General features: G+C 30.7%; 2 protein-coding genes across 3 annotated transcripts; one reads left to right on the forward strand and one right to left on the reverse strand.

Annotated features, from left to right (window-relative positions):
* Positions 1-2,950: 2,950 nt before the first annotated feature.
* Positions 2,951-5,853, forward strand: LOC145934363 (uncharacterized). Its single transcript, XM_083034723.1, has 7 exons — positions 2,951-3,179; positions 3,274-3,426; positions 3,548-3,683; positions 3,876-4,003; positions 4,105-4,395; positions 5,072-5,329; positions 5,673-5,853. The coding sequence occupies exons 1-7, from the start codon at positions 2,951-2,953 to the stop codon at positions 5,792-5,794; spliced, it is 1,317 nt and encodes a 438-aa protein (XP_082890849.1). The 3' UTR covers positions 5,795-5,853.
* A 1,216-nt stretch (positions 5,854-7,069) lies between these two features.
* Positions 7,070-21,147, reverse strand: LOC145934364 (band 7 protein AGAP004871). 2 transcript variants are annotated; one of them, XM_083034724.1, is made up of 10 exons: positions 20,493-21,147; positions 19,673-19,805; positions 13,526-13,644; positions 12,501-12,573; positions 12,107-12,189; positions 11,302-11,505; positions 10,813-10,868; positions 10,094-10,172; positions 9,912-10,013; positions 7,070-9,750 (listed from the first exon to the last, which is right to left on the reverse strand). In XM_083034724.1, the coding sequence occupies exons 2-10, from the start codon at positions 19,764-19,766 to the stop codon at positions 9,649-9,651; spliced, it is 912 nt and encodes a 303-aa protein (XP_082890850.1). In that variant the 5' UTR covers positions 19,767-19,805; positions 20,493-21,147; the 3' UTR covers positions 7,070-9,648. The 2 variants fall into 2 exon arrangements, with proteins under 2 accessions (XP_082890850.1, XP_082890851.1); XM_083034725.1 differs by lacking the exons at positions 19,673-19,805; positions 20,493-21,147 and adding an exon at positions 16,642-18,544.
* Positions 21,148-21,684: the final 537 nt, after the last annotated feature.

The following is a 21,684-nucleotide window of genomic DNA, read 5'->3' on the forward strand; positions in this document are numbered from 1 at the left end:
TAATTTATCCAATCTAGATGAAAAAAGATGATCAAATTCTCTGTAACGAATTTTCCTTCCTACTTAATATACATATACATTGTATGTATGTATGTGATATTTGTACATTGTATATATATATATATATATATATATTTCAAATGACAATAACTTCGTAAATAATAAAGATAGAAAGGTTTATAAAAAACAAAAATGAAGCTTGGAATCTCTACTTTAAGAATCTATTTATTTTAATGTTGCGAGATAAATTTATTGAAAATGTGGCGGATGACAAAACGAGAGCATGCAAAATTGAAAAATAATAATCCGAGTTCGCCACGGCACATGGCGTGTGAGTCAAATCGTCGTAACTTAATGGGATAAAAAGCATATGATAGTATACAGAGTCTCATCCTCTTTAAAATGCTTTTTTAATCATCTCGTACTATTTGACTCACGCCATGTGCCGTGGCAAACTCGGACCATTATTTTCCAATTTTGCATGCTCTCGTTTTGTCATCTGCTATTTTGAAAAAAATTGTTGCACATAATTGCGATATAAAATTTCGAAAAGTGGAAATCCGAACCTTTAAAATGCTTTTTGTAAAATCCTGCTAGTTGTGCTAGGATATTCAATTTTGAATTTTTAACAACGCCGAATTGCAAGAATAAGAATTCCGTGGTTCATCGCCAGCACCGCGGTATTTTAAGACTCCAAATCGTCCTCGTGGTTGTGTGCGTATGTATGTTAGTGAGTGTATATGTGTGCGCGCGCGCGCGCGTGCGTGAGTGTCGTGTGAGAGCCTCATCCTCTTTAAAATGCTTTTTTAATCATCTCGATACGATGATTTTTCGCATTATTCGCATTTAAAGTAAAAAGTTGCCTTTTTATTCAAATGTGAATATCTCAGCGAAAAATCATCGTATCGAGATGATTAAAAAAGCATTTTAAAGAGGAGACTCTGTATATACTATCATATGCTTTTTATCCCATTAATAAGTTACGACATTTGACTCACGCCATGTGCCGTGGCGAACTCGGACCATTATTTTTCAATTTTGCATGCTCTTGTTTTGTCATCCGCCATTTTCAATAAATTTATCTTGCAACATTAAAATGAATAGATTCTTAAAGTAGAGATTCCAAGCTTCATTTTCGTTTTTTATAAACCTTTCTATCTTTATTATTTACAAAGTTATTGTCATTTAAAATTTGATAATTTTTTCCCAAATTTTAAGTGTACCGCTTTTTTTTGAGTGAGTGTATTTTGTTTTTGTATTCATTTTTGTATACATGCGTATACAGGTAAACAATGATAAATATTTTTTAACATATAAGACTTTTTTAAATTTTGATTCTGCAAATGCCAAGAAAATTTCGTGATTTAAATTGTTCAATTTATATAATTGAAACGATTTCTATAAAACTCAATACAACACAATTTTAATGCAAGATATTCCCTCTTCAAGAGACATATACTTTTGATACGATATGATATTTTGACTTTGTGTCGATCCAATATCATAGATTTCTTGTAAATGAAAAATTGTCATCTATTATAAACCTATATGCTCAAATTCAAGAAATCAGTCTTACAGAAGCATCGAGACAAGCCTTTGGAGCTATTTATCTCTCTATTTCGCAAAAACACAATCTCGAAATATACCAATAACTAATTAAAAAAATTTTCTTGTAAAATAAAATATTTATTTAAAATTTAATTAAATGTCTTGTCAAATTTTCTTAGAAGAAGTTTATTTAATCACTAATTTACGAGTCAACTAAACGTGATTCTAAAATTACTATACAAATGTATGCACTAGCGGATCCAGGGGGGGGAGGGGTTAAAACCCCTCCCTTGGAAATTAAAAGAAACAGTTTTGCCGAATTTGTTTAAAAAATATAAGTAAAGAAAAACAAACATTAAAGAGCTATCGACGTCGTTGCGATCCTGGAATAAATAAATCTAATCATGAAACCAAAAATATTAAATAAAATAATTTTGCAAACCCCCCTCCCCCCATTATCGAAGTCAGGATCCGCTAGTGAATGTATGTATACACACATGTATATGTATGTATATGTAGGTATGTATATAAAATGAATTTAATAAATTATTATACGTCTTTAGTTTTAATTTTTTAATCAATTAATTATTATTATATTTCTTTATCGTTCACAGAAAATTGCGATAAAAAATTTGGTTTGAAGATTTTTATGTTGGACTTTCCGAAAATCTTTTGCTATCTTGTTTCTCTTCTTTATATATATATAATTGTCAACGAAAACAACTTATTAAATTTAAATTATTTCCATTAAACTTATATGTATATGTACATATATATATATATATATATATATATATATATATATATTATATACAAACAATTATCTTATCTCATAATTAATTATTTGTATATATAGTGACGAAATAATATATAAACAACTTTCTCATACGCTCACACTTTAACGCATCTCTTATTCAACAATGGTGATTGTAATTACGTGATTTGAGGCGACGAGAAAGTAAAGCACTTATCTCGATTCAGAAGACAAATACAATGCTCGTTATTCGGGGCATCAATTAAATTTCTCGACTTTCTATTTGAAACTCTTATATGTACGCATGGACATCTAAGTTTAACTCATTATCAGTCGCTATAATTTGCTGCATGGTATGCAGACCGTGTAAACAGTGTTTCTGGGTATATTAGACTTGACACCTTGAATCTACGCAGGAGATAGTTGACACGGTCTGTCCAAGAAACTATAAACGTCTGCCTTTGAAAATTGTTGTATTATTTTTATACATTATATTACAAAAAAGAAGTCTATACAAGAAAAGTTTAACAAAAAAGCGATAGAGTCTATATTTATAACGATATATAGCGGTGTGTTTAAATTTTTTAACACTCTTTCATTTCAATATATAATTTTCAATATTCAACGCGACGCGTTATGATTCTTAAGATGATCAGAAACCGATCGTTCATTGCGCTTTTGATATGTTGCATTATATTTAACATTTGCGTCAATGCTTGGAATAATCGCAGCAGACATAGGATTGCGAATAGAAGACGATTATGGCAGAAAAATGATAATGGTGCTGCCATTTCGATTCAAGAAACGGCGAAACGCAAGTGGGAATCGCCGAAATTTCAAAACAATAATCGGACTCATATCGCCAGAGAGAAAAGACGTAAGTGATATAAATATTGCGAGTATAAATATACTCTCGACTATATAAAATAAAGGAAAAATATATTATGCGATTATATTGCGCACGTGTATAGTGTTTTCGCTGTTCACATTGGTGAAGTTCGACAATAGCATCTGCGGTGGATTAGATGGGGAGAACGGCACGTGCGTCGCAGCGGCAGAATGCGTACAGCGCGGTGGTATCTCCAGCGGTGTCTGTGCCAATGGTTATGGGGTGTGTTGCATAGGTAATAAATCTGTCTAATAAATTCGCCCTCTCTCTCTCTCTCTCTCTCTCTCTTTTACGTTATAATATAAAAAAAGAGAAACATGTCTCAATTTATTTCTAACATTCTGTACTTTTGACAGTCACGGTGTCTTGCGGCGGCATGACTTCCGACAACAATACATACTTTGTCAATCCAAATTATCCGTCCACTTTTGACAGTATGGAATCCTGTCAAGTGACGCTAGTAAAATCACATCCAGATGTATGTCAATATCGGTATGGTCTTTTTATATATAAGAATATGTACATATGTATATTAATGATGATTTTTTATCAAAAAGTTTTTTTAAAGAATTTATAATTACTTAATAAAATGAAATACACAAACACATATATATATACTTTTGGTATAAAAGTTTTTTTAGAGGAAGGTTGGCCTCTTACTCGATCTTATTTTTCATTATGTAGATTAGATTTTGAACAATTTAATATCAGGGGTCCGGAAACGACGAATAATGTCTGCACTTATGATCAATTTATCGTTTCTGGTGGTAATCCGGTACCAACGATATGCGGTAACAATAACGGAAACCACAGTAAGTTGAAAAAAAAGAGTATCATTTACTCTTTTTCTTTCATCAATATTGTTATCCAATTTTCGATTTAATTCTCCATACAAGCTGATTACTCTTTATAGTGTACGTAGATACAGGCGTTGGACAAACTAATCCGGTAACTTTGATTTTTGTCACGAGTGGCAGCTCATTTTCACGATCGTGGAAGGTTCGTATCTCGCAGATACGATGCAGTACGATATATCGAGCCGAGGAAGGCTGTCTCCAATATTTCACTGGGGTTTCCGGTCAAATAAAATCTTTTAATTACGATCCGACGACCGGATTGCAGTTATCAAATCAAGATTACAGTATATGCATAAGAATGGAGAGAAACTTTTGCGGAATTCAATATATGGCGTGTATTGACGATGGTATGAAAGAGAAACGCACATATGTACATATTTAATAATATACATATAATATAATACATACAGGGTGTCCGATTACTGATGAATGACCAATAACACTTACGGGTAGATTCCTGGGATCATATATGGAGACGATTTTTCCTCAGCGAAAATGTCGAGACACCAATAATATTTTTCGAGTTATAAGCGATTGAAAATAAAGGGTTTTTCGCAAACTAAAAGGCTTGTGGAAATAAAATATTAACAAAAATCACATTCCTCATTTAATTTCAAGTAGAGTTTACTTTAATAGAATTTTTATTTAAGGCTTAGTTACAAAGATACGCATGATTGCAAAAATTGGGAACATGCAAAAAATGATGGCCTCCCTCGACATTTTCGCTAAGGAAAAATCGTCTCCAAATGATCCCAGGAATCTATCCTTAAGCGGCGGTGGTCACTCATCATCAGTAATCGGACATCCTATATACATGTAAAGAAAGAAAAATACAATATATGCAATAATATATAATATATAATAATTATATATATATTTTATATATTATATAATAATAATAATTAAACTATAATATATAACATATAATTTAAACTAAAAAAATTTTTAATAATTTTATTTATAATTTATATATCTCTTCAACATTGCGATAATGTCTATATATATGTGATTTATTGTTTACAGCTCAAGGGATGATGCCTGCTATCACGGCAGGAGTAGCGGGTCAAATAATGCGTAACAACGCATTTACGCTTACGGGAAACACGCAGAACACGCAAATAGCATCAATGACAGGAGCATCTTGTTTGACCGATTGGTTATCGATACCGTGCGCCATCAATTTGAGCCGGATGCCCACGACGCCACTGATATGCGTTGATCGATTATGTGGCGGTACCTTTAATTCGGAAACTCAGAATTTGAACGCATCATCTGTTATCAGTGAGTTTCTGATCAAATTCCTGATGTATTATTGTTCTAGCATATGTATATATATGAGTATATATAGAGTCCTGCTATATGTGAATGTACGCGCGTGCGTGTGTTGAATATTATACATTTTTCTTAAAACTTAAAACACAAATCGTGTGACTTTCATATTTCGTATAATATAAACTATATATATACTTATATACTTTCAAGATAGATTAAAGATAATAAGAATTTTTTAAGTTATTCTTCCAATATTTTGCGAATTATTTTTAATATTTAAATCAATATAAATTTATCTTTTTATCACACATACACGCAATTTTTTATACAGATTTTTCAATTACTCCTTTAGGTACCGTGAAGCCGTTCCGATTAATTTTTCACACGGATAGTACCGAGGCACCAAGCGATGTTGGAAATAAAGGTTTCTGTCTTAATTATGTGCAACAACCTTGCACAACAAAATTAAAATAAGGTTGTCAGTAAAATTAAATACATAAGTTTGCGGAATATCGATTTTTATTATTTTGAAATTTTTGACACACATTTTTTTTTAACCATGTATGTATTTTTCAACATGTGAAGAATTAGCTCGAAAAAATGTATTTGATAGCTAATAAATAAGGGTTGTCGTCGTATAGAAATTAAAAGAAATATATTTTTCAATACAAACATATCTTTTTTCAACGCATAAACGTTGTGTTAAATTTATCATATTGTGCACATTCTTTTAGATTAAATATATAATATCCTCTAGAAGAGAAATATATATCTTTTTAAATTTTTAACATATATCTATATCTATATTGTATTTATAAAATTCATATAATAAAAAAATACAATGATTGAGATGAGAATGTTAAGAACAATACAAACGGAACGGTAATGATTATCGCCGTAAAAATTATTGTTAATATTATATTCCGTTATCATGTAACTTTTTGGTTTAGTGTGTACAGAGAGTAATAGCGAGTAAAATACTATGATTACAACATTTATAATATTCACAAACTTTGAATTATTAACGTCTGCAAGTTGGTAGACTCATTATAGAGGAACTTGAGCCAACGCTTAAATTATAGATGTATATTTAACATACATTTAACAAAAGCAGAGGTAGCTTTTTCCATCCCTTTCTTATAAAATATCAAACTCTAATAATACTTAAAAATGATAAAATGAAAATACACACATAAATATCCGTGCGTGTGCGCGTATATTATATATGGCTGGTATACATGCATTTGTGTGTGTGTGTGTGTGTATATATCTAAAAAATTTTTTAATAATTTATATATATTATTGAGAGGAGAAGAAGATATATGTATATATAAATATTATACATATATTCTTAAAACAAAATAAAATTTTGCAATTAATTCTTTGAATAATTTTTCGAAATTTTCTAATATTTGTGCTCTCTCAATATATCGTAAATGACTACATATAGTTGTAAGTTTTAGTAGAGACAACGTTAAATTCATGAATTATATCACTTCATTGTGCATCGGTATTCATTATATTCAATCAGTTATTTATTATTATTTTACATATTATATTGGTCAAATTGTTTTCTATTCTAATTAGACAGATGTGATTTTTTTGCATTTAAATTAAAATACGGAAGTGAGACGACTACCTCAACTCACTTTAGTTAAAAACGTCAGTCAAGTAAATAAATAAACTGACCTTATATTATACATATTATCTAACGGCCATCACAGTTACAATAAATTTTCGTTATAAGTCTTTTGAAACATCACGATAATTTTCATATATTGTTTCATTCAATATAATTCAATACATTCAATAATTTTGCTTTTAAAGCTTTAAACAGCTACCATAAAATGTGAAAAATTTGATCCCTCTTACATTGGCCACGCAAACATGGAAAAATATTTACAACATAGAATAAATAAATAAATAAATGAAATATTTTATAAGTGATTTTATAAAACAGTCGCAGCCAAATATACAAAAATGCTAGTAACATTGATGCATATATGTATATATGTATGCTTGACCCGATGATGATGCGACATTATCATGTACGCTTTTAACAAATATATATATGAGTCGTTCGCTCTAAGAACGACTTAAGTCGACTTAAGTTTTTGCACAAAAAATTGAATTAAAGATTCAACTGTGTGGTTCGAGTTATTAAATATTATGTACCTTAACTTTTATATTTTTGAACATAGAAGTATACTATATAGTAATGATTTATTACCATAAAAACAAATTTTAAGGCAATATAATTGTTTCTACCATGGATTACATAAAATATGACTTAAGTCGTTTTTCTGACGATCGACTACAACAACATGTAAAACATCTTTGACGTCCGAAAAAACTATTATTAATATATAAAAGTTGCTTTTTGGCATCAATTTCAATTACACATAAAATAAAACATTATAATTAATTTAAAAGAAAACTACAGTTGTAGATTAATGTAATATAGAATAAAATAAATTTTCGTCCACCGAGATACTAAGTTTTCTTTTAAATTAATTAATGTTTTATTTTATGTGAAATTGAAATTGATGCTAAAAACCAGCTTTTGTATATTAATAATATTTTTATTTCGGACATCAAAGATGTTTTACATGTTGTTGTAGTCGATCATCAGAAAAACAACTTAAAATTTTATATATGATTTTAATGTAATCAATGGTGAAAACAATTATATTACTTTAAAATTTGTTTTTATGGTAATAAATTATTATTAAATAGTATACCTCTATATATTAAAAAAATATAAAAGCTGAAAAACATAATGTTTAATAATTCGAATCACACAGTTGAATCTTTAATTCAATTTTTTGTGCAAAATCTTAAGTCAACTTGAGTCGTTTTTCGAGCAAACGGCTCATATACATTATATACAGAAATCTGAGCGATTAACTGTGAATTTAACGCGCAATGACATCGACAGCGCACTATTGGCGCGTTGCGGTGGCGCGGTGCGCCGTTGAAACCGCGCAATACAAAATATTATTTTAAGACCTTAAAATAGTTAGGAAATTAGCGAAACTGAACAGATTTATTGTTTAGATGAATAGTAACACAGTGGCAAGCGAATTTTAAAAAACGACTTAAGTCGACTTAAGTCGTTCTTCGAGCGAACGGCTCATATGCGCCCGCACTCGCTCTTATCCACTTTTAATATTTCATATTTTATCAATAATACTGTATTCTCTCCGAGATCATATGTAATTTGATTATTTATATATAATTCAATTTTTTAAAATAAGATAAGTCATCAAAGGATAAATATTAATGAATATGTATAATCGAATAAACAATATAAATGTACGTATAAATATCTAGCTAGCAAGAGTTGCCGATGTTGGACCAAATAAATATCGCACAGGCCTTTAAACTTTAAAGTATAGATATTCCTAGTGATTGTAAAATTTATTATCTCTAAATTATCATGAAATATGAATTGAATCTGTCACTTGACAAAACATGGTTTAGTGCAATATAGGTAAAATTTAACGAATTATTGATTGTTAATCAGTTTCGATAAGCAGAGTTGAATGTTGTCGTAGAGGGTATTTATCTGTCTTTTAGATTTTAGATAATAAGATAGAAATAATCGCTTCTTATATTTATCGACTAATTATTGTGCGAAATAAATTTTGTTTATAGTAAAATCGATCGATCAAAATTTATTATACCGTAAAATTGATTGCAGTTTGTAAAAATATATTAAAATTTGTACAATTTGATGTTAGTGGCAGTGCAAAATCTGTGAACGGATTATTAATTGTATATGTCTAATCATTGTATATTTTTTCAGTGTTGAGTGTTGATTACAAATATATATATTTGACGCAAGTGAAATTATTGTTGTGTCAAATAATTGGGAGATACGCATAAATATCGATGTCGATGTCGATTCAATTAAATTCTATGTGTTATAAACATACGTTTACATACTTTCAGCATGTAAATGTGTGTAAAATATAAGATTTTCCAAAAATATGTTTTAAACAGTCTGTACTGTATCTGTATATGTATATGATTCTTCGAATTGAAGAATCTTGCGCGACAAAATTATACAACACTTACACAATTATCCGTGTGCATATAATATATCATTTAACGATTACAGCCCGTTTAATTTAAAATTGTCAGATTGGTCAAATATTGGCAACTCTTCATCATCGTTGAGATATGATATGCATCAAGCTTGTCAAATACTATACGCGGATACATCGTCAAACAAAACTCCTTACTTTTCAAAGAGTTTGAAGAAAATTGTCATTCTTTTTTTTCTGTTATTATATGTCCCACAAACGCAACATTTTCATGCGCGATTATTCCTTCGGCGAAGCTTTTTTCATGAAATAAGTCAGCATATCAATCGGTAGCGGGAACACAATGGTAGAATTCTTCTCCGCCGATATCGTGTTTAATGTCTAAAATTAAAAGAAAAGTGCAAAGAATTTGAAAAAATACAAGGACGCAGTTGACGGGGCAATGCGATAATAGATTATTGCGATAACACACGCGTTATCTAATCGATAATAATAAATTAATAATGATATCAAATTAATGATAATAATATTATTCTTCTCACCTGCAAATAACGGAGCTGCAAAGCAGCCGGAGAATCGCCGATGACTTCCGACGCCTCTCTCAAAGCCCTGCTAGCCTTTTGTTCACCTTCCGCGGCAATTACCTAAAAATATAATTATGAAATTATAAATATTTAACGATACAAACAAAATGATAAAAGTTTGTTGTTAACGTATGGCTTACTTTAGCGCGTGCTTCACGTGCAGCTTCGGCTTCCGCCGCCATGGCTCGCTGTAGTTGAACAGGTAGACGCACGTCTTTGCTACATATAAATATAATGCAAAAATTTCAATTTATCTACACATGTATGTACATCTATATATAGATACACACACACACACACACACACACACACATACACAGGATGTAACTGAAAAAAGCATATATGGAGCACACCGCATTCTCTGGCCAATTTATATAGAGACGATTTTTCTTCAAGAAAAATGTCGAGGGAGGTCATCATATTTCTTACATGTTCCCAATTTTTCCCATCATGTATCTTTGTAACAAAGTCTTAAATTAAAATTTTATTCAAGTAAACTCTACCTAAATTAAATGTAATTTTGTTAATAAATTTTGTTAATATTTTAACTCTACAAAGTTTAGTTTGCGAGAAACCCTTTATTTTCAATTTTTTAAGCTTGAAAATTATTGGTACCTCGACATTTTCTCACTGAGGAAATACATATATATAGTATATATATATTTTCTTGTTTATTGTAGAATCTTTTATAAAATTTACGATAATTATTATTATTATTATCATCATCATTATATAGGATAATAAATCTTTTTTAAAATATGCAATTAATTATTATTATTTTCAGTTATCATTATATACAGTAAAAGTGATTGCGTGACATTACGCAGTATAAGAGTGATTTGTGTTTTACATTACTTACATTTCGACTCGTTCGACCTTTATTCCCCATGTGTCAGTAGCTTCGTCTAAGGAAATCTAATATATTTATAATTGTTAAAATAATGTCATTAACATTTTTTTCTTAAAGTACTTGACAAATTCTATCGACGTATTATATTGAGCTTAATTTATTTTAATATAGGTTTAAAGAGCTTGATTTATTTTAATATAGGTTTCGAGCCACGCACACAGAACTATGATCGTGAGTCGTGCTTTAATTGTGTATCTATAATAGAATGAGCATCGCGGTGAATGATTAAAAATTTTATAGGCGCAATAATAAAAAAAAATTTATCGTTAATTTATCATTTAATTTGAAAAACTTTGTGTATTAAATATCTTTATTTAAAGAATAAATAAAAAAATTCAACCATGTATGTACATGTACTATTTTTTAAATATATTAATTCTTTTGGATATTTTGATTGGTCTAATAATACTGGGTAAGGTTCTCTACTCTTGTATATACCTGCATATTTCCGGAGATTGTTTCACGTTCGCTCAATATTTCATGAAGCGGTCGTGTCCCCATAGTATTCCTCAAGGTCGTTTGGGCCAATAGTCTCGTGCTGTGATGCGCGTTCTCCACGTTCGCAATCGAAATGGTCGCGTTATTAACGCGATAGTAAACCACTGCGTCGACGGAGACCGTAACACTGTCTTTCGTCAAGACCTATAATATATAGAGTATATGGGGTGTGAATATAATATAGATAGATGAAAAAATGAAGTTATTGATATATGCTAATTATATGTAATATATTCAGAATTTCTTTACATTATATCCATAAGGATATAATACAGATGAGGAAAAATAGGTCGGAAAACAACTGAAAAGAAGATAATTTTTATGCAAAAAAGAAAATGTAGAATACAATTTTTCTACACGAATTTATGAGAAAATTAACTTCGAATATTGAAAAATTAATAACATATTTATGCATTTTTAAGTTTAAATGATCTCAATGATTGAAGTAATAATCACAATTAGAGGGCTTAACAATAATGATATGCTTAGAGTTGTGCGATTAAAGGAGGCCATTTAGTAGATAATAATATTAGATAATAATAATATTAAATTATGATGAAAGAATCAAAGTAAGAAAATTATGATTTTCGACACAATTAGCAATTTTATCATGCATAATACACTGTGTATATAATTTGCAACAGAGATTTGAAAATTCAAAAATAATTTGTCAGCTCCTCTCTCTGCTATCACTATTATATATGTATATTTAATACGTATGTTCAATATGTAAATTCGATTTTACCTCTTGTGGAGGTACATCGTACGTTCGCGTTCGTAAGTCAACGCGCGCGTAATTGTCCACGCATGGCAGAATAAAGAAGATTCCTAGAAACATAAGCGCACAATATGAGGCTTTGTTTAATAATTGACAGTTTAAGTATTGTGTGGAATATAAGAAGAAAAAAAAAATTGCATTTTGTATAATATATTTGTGTGTAATCAAATTATTTAACCTTATATATAAGTTAATAAATTTTACAATCAAACATTGTGTTAAAAAATTATACAATTATATAAGTTTCTTATACATACAACCGCGCAATCACACATGTTGTAGCAATTAATTAAACAGATTATATCCGTTTTGTGAAACTAAATGGATTAATATGTTTATAGTTTTTCTTTTAATATCTTACCGGGGCCTTTGGCACCGCCCGATAAAAGACGCCCCAATCGAAATATAACAGCTCTCTCGTATTCTTGCACGACCTGCAAATCACCCAAAGGGCGGATACATTTTTTCCGAGACATTAAAATGAGGATTTTTTAAATAAATAAATAAAATATAAAATAGATATTATCAAATATAAATTGATAATATTGATAAAAACTTGATAAAAATTATGACGAGAGATTAATCATTTCGAGATGGCTATCCGAGGTGAAATTTTGCTTCTATATTCAATCTTACTTTTTTCTTTGTTTATTTTAAAGATTTTAAAAGATTTCGATAAAAATTTAATTTATATATAGGAATTGAACTTTTACATATTGTACCTCAAATAGATGTTGGATTAAAAATTGAGATTAAAAGTAGGAAAAAAATTTTGATTCGGATACTGCGAGTCGTAATAAATTAATTTTTTGCTTGATTTTATTGCAAAATTAGTAATAAAAGCCATAGATGATATAAAAGGATGATCAATATAGTATATATAACCTGTTAATGAAAGCGCATGTATGCGATAGCTAATAATACACACTGATGCATATCGCACTCAATGGCTTTTGCGTAATCTAATAATAAGATCGCAGGGAGAGAATAAATATGTGCATGTATATCATGGATATTGTTATATATACATGTATAATTATAGTCAGTGCTGTAACTAGCCTGCGCGTTGTGCCCAATGCAAGCTCAACATTTTGCGCCCTCTCTCCCCCTCCCGCAAATACCTATAAAGAAATTGAACTTCTTGAAAGTAAAAACGACGTTTATTTTGCTGTAAATAAATATATTTTTTTCACAAACTTTTCCCAAAATTTTTAAAAAATTTTTTAATTTTTTTTCAAACTTATTTTATCACCTTGACTTCGTCCTCCTGAAGCTTGCACCCGCCGCGCGGTGCGCGACTTAGTTACGGCACTGATTATATAGTTACATCAGAATAATATTTTTTATTTTAGTAAACAGATAAATATTTCCCTAAGAATATCTTACCTTAAAGCAGACAAAGAGGGAGAACGGCATCGTCAAAATTACGACAATCCATGATAATATAATGATAATGTTACCGCATGTCGTTGCGTCGTTTGCTCCCTGATGTGCACTATCATCCGCTGCAACGTATAATAATAACACATGATTCATTAATGTTCAAAAAGTTTAATTAATACGCAAATAAAATAAATGATTTTGAAGATTTTAAATTTGTTTCTTTTACAGATCATGTGTTGAATCGATATATTTGTGTGAAATAGATTTATAATAGAAGAGAAAATTAAAATATAAAGATTAATTAGGGAAAAAAGAGTTTGGCAAATTAAAGTCTCGTATTAAAATCAATGACTTTAATGGCCTAGTTTTCCTATAGTTTATAGCAGTTTGTTAATATAATTGAACAAGAGTTTAATAGTATTGAACGGCGAATAGTATCAAACATGTGTTCTAAAAAGTTGTGATCAGATAATTAGCAATGCGTCGACACAATTACACATACCGTTGCTTTTACGTTGCTATTAACTGTCGTAATTGTTTGTGTGACCGACGACATTATAATAATCTCTAGTTTTTGAAGTATATACATATACACTATATAGCGCATATATAGTGAATACATCCTTCAGCCTCTGACACAACTTTTACTTTTATATAATTTGAGTATTTGCGTGCTATCAGAGTTTGACTCTTTATACTATTTCATGCATGCTTTCTCTTTATGATTAATGATAAAAATCTAGCAGAGAGAGAGTGGCATTATTGCAAAATGAGAAGCAATCAAAATAATTTGATTAATATTTAATATATAGTAATTAAAATTTATATTAATAAGAATTAGGAATATATTCTTTAGTGAAGAATTAGGAATATATTCTTAGTGAAGAATTAGGAAATTATAAAATCCAATTTTAATTATATAAAATATTTACTTAGAGTTTTTAAATATGCAGTTCCGTTCCGGAAGTAAAAACAACAAAAAAGATGTATAATATTTTAACAATATAATATATATATATTTTATATGATTGCATATTTCGTAATGTCTTTTTAGAAAATTAAAAAATGCAATTCTCGAAAAATATTACTACCAGAAAAAGAATTATATGATTTATTTGCATATATAGTACTCTTGGATAACGTCTATAATTACGCAGCATACGCGAAATTACTTTGTGCAAGTGAATACAAGTATGTATAATGATATTGTCATATTATACTTGTGTCGCTATAGAGACAAGAGAAATACATCATTTAACATTAACGTTTATTTAGCTATTCAATAGAGATTAGCCTTCTACACACACACACACAACATTTATGCTATGATAATATCGATTTTATTATATGTATATGTTACACGAATATCAGATGAACAAATATTGTATACACACGCGCGCGCGCGCATATTCTATATATATATATATATATATATATATATATACACACATATATACAATATATATAGAATATGTGTGTGTGTGTATATGTGTGTGTATACAATTTTGTTTATCTGATATTTGTGTAACATATATACACTCGTCAACAAAATTAACGCATATGTATTTTAAGTCAAAATTTCGCATAATTTCAAATAAGCATAACTCCGCTAAAAATGATCGGGTTTGAAAAATTTTTTTTTCACTGTCAAGCTTGAAGTCTCTACTTTAAAAACCATTCGTCAGATTTTTAATTTATCCTCCTCCCCCGTACGCTACTGCTTCAAAAGTAAGGACGTGTTTTGTCTCTAAAAAATTGCGTACTTTGACGCACTCCACGGGGTAAAATAAATTTTTTTCGCAAATCTTATCATAACTATCGTAAAATGTGGACTTTTTACTACAAATTTAAAAAAAAAGCAAAGTTCGTATGATTTTTTTTCGCGGAGTTATTACATATGGAAGTTACCCATACATTTTTTCCATTTAATGACTCCAAACCCTCTCTGCTGTGTGTGTGTGTGTGTGTGTGTGTATGTGTGCGTGTGTGCGAGTTAATAATAAAATCGATATTATCATAGGATAAATGTTATACAACATAATACCATTTAGCATTAATTTTTAAATATATAAATCTGAATGCTGTATCGGAATATATAAATTTATAAGAGCGTGCACATACATAAAAAAAGTGTATGCACTTTCTTATTGTAAATCGTATTAAAAGTGTCGAGGTATATCTATAGCGGTAAAGAGTGGTTTTTTTTTATTACTTATATATTTTCTCTTTGACACTATAATAAATAAATCTAGAATACACGAGTATAATTTTCAAATTGCATAGGACATTTTTGTATGACATGTTGCACGTAAAAAAAAACAGAAATTGATTTTAATTTTGAATGAATAATAACTTTTGAAACAAAGATATGTGTGAATATCTCTGTAAAGTTTAAAGAAATATAGAAGAGATTTTTCCTAATATTAGTAAATAATGAAGATAATTGCCTTTTTTAATAACTAACAATAAATATATGTGTGCGTGTGTGTATGTGTGTATATATTGGGGGTAAGCGTGTACGTACAATCGCCATTGATTCCGCAATGCCTTCGGCTGCTTTACGCGCCGATCAATATACATATACGTCATACATGCACACAACCTACATTCGAAAAAATGTTAATCTTACAGAGACGGAGCTTTAGTCGAAGATATTTTAGTCTAGTCGCAATATATATATTAATTTTAAATAAACATTTATAAACGAAATTTATAAATTAATCTTAATTAATCTTCCATAGTTTCCAGCTTAAACAAGAAATATTTATATCAGGAAATAAAATCGATACAATCTCTCTGTGAGTTTATATTTCAATATCATAGATACATGCGAAAATAAGATTCATTTTAATTCTTTGAGAGAGATGCAAAGTTTAAATTGTATTTTCTAATTTCTCAAAGAAATTACACCTAATACAACTTGGAATAATAGCTTTATATTTTATGGAAAAAAAAAGAATTTATACATTATATCCAACATTTTACAGATGTAGACAATGGATAGATGAGCATGCAATCGGCAAATAAGATGTCTGAGCTTTTGCGTATAAGCCGTTCCATTAAATCAATAGCTTTTTCCATCCTAATCATCCGTCAATCATCTCGATGTAATTGCTTACCAGCATCCGTCATCTCGAAATAATCCCAGATCTTAATCTCGATTCTCGCGTTCTGTCACTTTGCAGAACCACCGAAATGGCTTTCTCTCTCTTTCTCTCTTTCTCTTTCTCTTTTTCACAAAGATAATAGTTGTTTTGCGTTCAAGAATCAAAATGGGATAAAATAAATGGTCGGAGCACGTTATTCGCCTTTCACACGATTTATCGCGACTAAATGTTGCCACACACAAGTTGCCACCTCTCTCTCTCTCTCTCTCTCTCTCTTCTCTGTCCCTCTCAGCCCAGTAACCTCTCTTTCGTTCATCCCTGTCTTTTGCCCTCGTCGAAGCAGCATGCGCGAGGTGCGCGTTGCGCCGCCCTTGGTTGTTGGCTGTTGCCCTTTTTTCACCCTCCGCCGCTCTTTCATCCCTCATTCTCCTTATCCGTACTCCCATATGTAACCCTTCTTTCGTCGCTTTAATTACCGTTTTTCCTCCTATATATCTCTGTGTATTTATCCCTTCGTTCACCTTATTTACTCGCAAAAGGATGAGACGACATATTTGAGAATCGTTCAGGTCATAACCAATCCGCGTGTTCCTTCCGCCAGCACACACACAAGAAGAGAATAATGTGTGTGTACAGAATTTTTTGCAAAATATAGCATTTTCTCATTCTATATTAAAAATATAGATAGCATTTTATTTCAGTAACATATCGAGTAACGTGTTGTAAAAAAGAAAATTTTTTGTAATATTTTCAAATTTCTTGAAAAATTTATAATCTGTACTAAATGCATATCCAATTTTACCATAAAGCACGCCTATATATATATTATTATATAAAACTATCGTGCATATGCTACACTTCGTTGTCGTCAGAATGGATATTTACGTCGCTTTCGTGATGCTTATCACCGTCCGATCAATTGCGTGAAAGTAAAAACAACAAAAGGCTTTATCAGAACAGCTATCAGAGGAACTATTCGACGGTGATGGCGTCGTACATTGTTTTAAAAAAAACTAGGTAAATGTGCGACGTTGTTCGTTATTGTTAGAATCGAGACTAATCGAATATTATAGTCTCTAGGCGATTTCGGTCTCTCTGTTCTTGGATATTTCATTTGACGATGTGTTTATAGCGTTTATAGCGATGAGTCTATAGAAAGCGTACAAGGTGAATGCTAATGTGTTCCAAGTTCACGTGTGTCTCTGCGTATAATGTGTATAGGGTGTCCCAGACCTAGCGAGTCATTTCCTTTGCTTTATTTTAAGCTTCACTTTTTCTAAGTAAAAATATTGGGAAAAGTCATATCATACATATGGAAATTTTCATCAATTTACAAATATACTATATCGCAAGTATCTCTGCAAATAAACTTTAAATTATACGAATATATACATTCGAGTAAAAGCTGTTTAAAATCAATTGGAGAGAGTGTAATTTTGCTTCTTCTTTTCTAAAACTTGGCTCATTAGTAATCTTTTATTATATTTTCGATAGAGTTGACTGTAAATTGTATTTACACGTATTTTCGGTATTTTTATAAAGAAAAAATGTATTTCAAATCGACTAAGAAAAGATTTGTAGTGAAAAATATTATATTATTAAGACGAGAGTTTGTATAGGCACTTTGTGCACGCATATTGAATATGAACGTATATCGTATATCGTATATCATATGACATATATGATTATATGATCAGGTCACAAAGAACACGACGGGGACGTGTGGCTCGTCAAAATCGACTGTCTATATAATACGATATTCTTTTCTAGATTTTTTCTACTTGGAGCTGCGTAAAGCTTTAGTATCAGACTACGCAATAAAGATTGAAGATTAAATTTTATTAATTAGATTGAAATATTTGATTATTAATTGGATTGATTAATTGAAACAAAAAAGGAGATACAATTTTTTTCTTCCAATTCAAATTTTGATATCTTCAATCTTTAATTTCAATTTTCAATGCACAGTTTATATAGATATACGCGGGCTTAAATCGTCCGCGTAATTGATTATTTCATTTACAATGTTTTACTATTGATATATTGACCAAAGTTTTACTATTGATATACTATATAGCGAAGATACGCGCGACAAGATATGAGGTGCGACTTATTGCGTAATCAATATTGCTAAATCAGAGAAATTATATAATGTAAAACGTCTCGTACTAAAACGTGGATAAAGTATATAGAAAGACATGAACGGAATTAATAAATATCTTATCTTATGATATTTTAATAACCTATTTTTGATAGTATGCATTTTGCGCGAAAATATATAATTTTTATCGTCAGATTAGATCTATCGGGCGAATATGCGAACGCGCAATATTGCATTTATTCGTCGAACATCAACGCGCAGAGCAAAGAAAGATTTAAGCTCGTCAGAAGATCGGCATTTCGTTGTTAAAATTCTTACATATTTTAAAGTTAGATTTATACATGATACACTTTTAAGATAATCAGCTCTGATTCTTTTCACAAGTGTCTTTTTAATAAGCCGTACGATATATATAATTATACTGACAAACTATTGCACGATTCATGATGATGAAGTTTGGCTACGTATGCGCAAGTATTTGACCTTCTTTACACTCTTGAAATAATTTATTTCTCGAACTTGAGGTTCGAGAACAAGGAGATATACGCGTATATAAAACTTCCGTTTGTGACGGTTACGATGATGAGAACACGTTTATTAATTATATTTCTTAAAATAACATTAAGATAAAATGAAATAAAGTAAATATAAAAAAATAAAGATAGAGAGCAATAAGATGAAATAAATTGAATTGAAAAGTATATGATTTGTGCTGCTATACAAACAAAATCAAAACAAGAGATGAAACAAAAGCAAAAAATTAGACGCGCACATTATTTATTTTTCACGTTTTTCTTTTCTTATTTAATCAATGATTATAGAAAATATAAAGTAGAAATCCAATGGAAACATTAAAACATGAGACAAGTTTCTCCATCATATACAAATTCTCTCATTATATGTTTCAAAGTTTTGCTTATCGTCATCGCATGAAGAACTCACATCCAATGATTCGTTTTCGGATGTCATCAGGTCGACTATTAATCTGCATTGTTGATTCATTGCCATTGCTCATGGTTGCCATAGGTATGGACATATCATCGGTGGGAGTAACGCGGGATTCGAACCTCGCCACCTAATAAATAAACAGTCCAAGTACTCTTTTTTTGTAAAAGACAACGCATATACATATACGCATATATATATAATGAATAATTTTTGTATTGTAATATATTTGTATTAAACTTTATTCGTTACTGTAATATCATTGGAATTTAATAATATTATATAACATGTACAGCATTTGCAAAGATTTGCATCATAGTTACTGCAATGCGCGGTTAAAAAATTCTGTCTTAATGGGCTGTGAAACTTTCATCTCTGTTTATGTCAACCGTTCGATTATTGCAATGCGCTCAATGCGCGCACCGCACTACGCACAAACAAAGCAACATTTGAACAATATAGAACGCATCAATAATGATTGAACGTGCGATTGCACTCTATTCTACCGCAAATTCAGATACACGATTTAATCATCACGCTTCTCAAGTCAGTCACATATCAATTAAACGCGTTAATTGGATTTGATATTTTGGATTGCTTCGATTTGTCGTCGGCATACGCACTCGCACACGCAATGCAATGTTGTTACAGATTCACCATCACCACGAAAATAATTTTGATAACTGTACCGGCAACCGGAATAATTAGACTTTTTTAGATCATCAGATAACGATCGATAACAAATTGGCAAAAAATTCGAAATCGTAGGTGTAACTTTGCGGGGTGTGAAAAAGAGTGCGAGTTTTATTTTCGTCACCTTGTTTCGCTGCCGACGACGCGTAACGCGTGCTGACAGAGGATGAGCAGAGTAGACAGGACGGGAGTGAAATCGTCGTCGCGGCGTCGCGACGCTTTATATAGAGAACGGACCGCGGGCGCCGCCCCTGGCGAGTGTACTAGTGCACGCGGCACGAGGGGCCGAGGCAACTTATTGGACCGCCCCACGAGCCGCGGCCGCGAACATACAGTTCTCATTGTCATATATAAGTATACGGCGCGCACACCTTATATTCGCGCTCGCGAGTTATATCTTGCATTCCTCCGCATTTCATGAAATTTTCCCAATATAGATTGAAAATTGGAACGATGATAAATTTCATTCGATTGCGCACAATCCCCCTTTTTGTTTTTTACAATTATTCGATCATTGTGCGAACGCATTTTGTTTTATTGAAATACAAATTTGAAACTTGGGACATGATTTTTTCAATCTCTCTCTTATAATATATTGTACACACACACATCCGCGCGCGCGCAGATACATGTGTGTGCTCATGTGTATATACAAAACCTCTCAATTTTTCGAAATTAAAGTTTATTTTACACATTTCATTGCCTTTATGAAAGCAAATTGTACTACAAGATAAAATATACATACGTTACGTGTATTTTATGCGCGATTCTTTATCGCGTGAATAATATATGTGAGAAGAGAAACACTTGCGCGCGCGCAAAGGGTAGTACAGGAACACTCACTTTTCTTATATCTGCTATTAAAAAAAGGCGAGTCAAGGATACACGTGAAAAAGGTTAATAGCCAATGGAATTCAAATCAATATAAGACTAGATTAATTATAATCTATAAATTTATTTTTGCGATTTCAGTATTATCGCGCGATGACAATTGCAGTGTGTATTGTTGCGATGGCACTTTTATTAAACGTACTCGACATATCAGATAACATCACAAACGACATATTCTGCATGATTAAAAGCTCAATTTCAAAATTGAGTGCTTTTATTAATAAAATCTTGCGTGTGTATAACAAGTATATCGCGCACGTTTGCATCATATATCTGGTTATAGATACACGTGTGTGTGTGTGTGTCATATCGCTTTCTAAGCTTCGATGAAAGTCATCAAAGTCTTTGTCTTGTAAATGATAAAATTATAAATATTTTCCTTCTTGTCAGTGCGTGTGCGATAACACGCTGATAACAGAGCGCAG

The sequence above is a fragment of the Prenolepis imparis genome, unplaced genomic scaffold, assembly GCF_030444845.1.
Source record: "Prenolepis imparis isolate NDT839.2.m4 unplaced genomic scaffold, iyPreImpa1.0 SCAF_3, whole genome shotgun sequence".
NCBI lineage: Eukaryota > Metazoa > Arthropoda > Insecta > Hymenoptera > Formicidae > Prenolepis > Prenolepis imparis.

Coding starts and splice junctions, on each gene's coding strand:
- LOC145934364 (XM_083034724.1), bottom strand. CDS start 19,766: ATGTCCATACCTATGGCAACCATGAGCAATGGCAATGAATCAACAATG. Junction 10,173..10,812: donor AAGGTCGAACGAGTCGAAAT/GTAAGTAATGTA, acceptor ATTTATATGTAG/CAAAGACGTGCGTCTACCTG. Junction 9,751..9,911: donor TGCAGCTCCGTTATTTGCAG/GTGAGAAGAATA, acceptor TTTTAATTTTAG/ACATTAAACACGATATCGGC.
- LOC145934363 (XM_083034723.1), top strand. CDS start 2,951: ATGATCAGAAACCGATCGTTCATTGCGCTTTTGATATGTTGCATTATA. Junction 3,180..3,273: donor TATCGCCAGAGAGAAAAGAC/GTAAGTGATATA, acceptor GCACGTGTATAG/TGTTTTCGCTGTTCACATTG. Junction 3,684..3,875: donor CCAGATGTATGTCAATATCG/GTATGGTCTTTT, acceptor TTCATTATGTAG/ATTAGATTTTGAACAATTTA.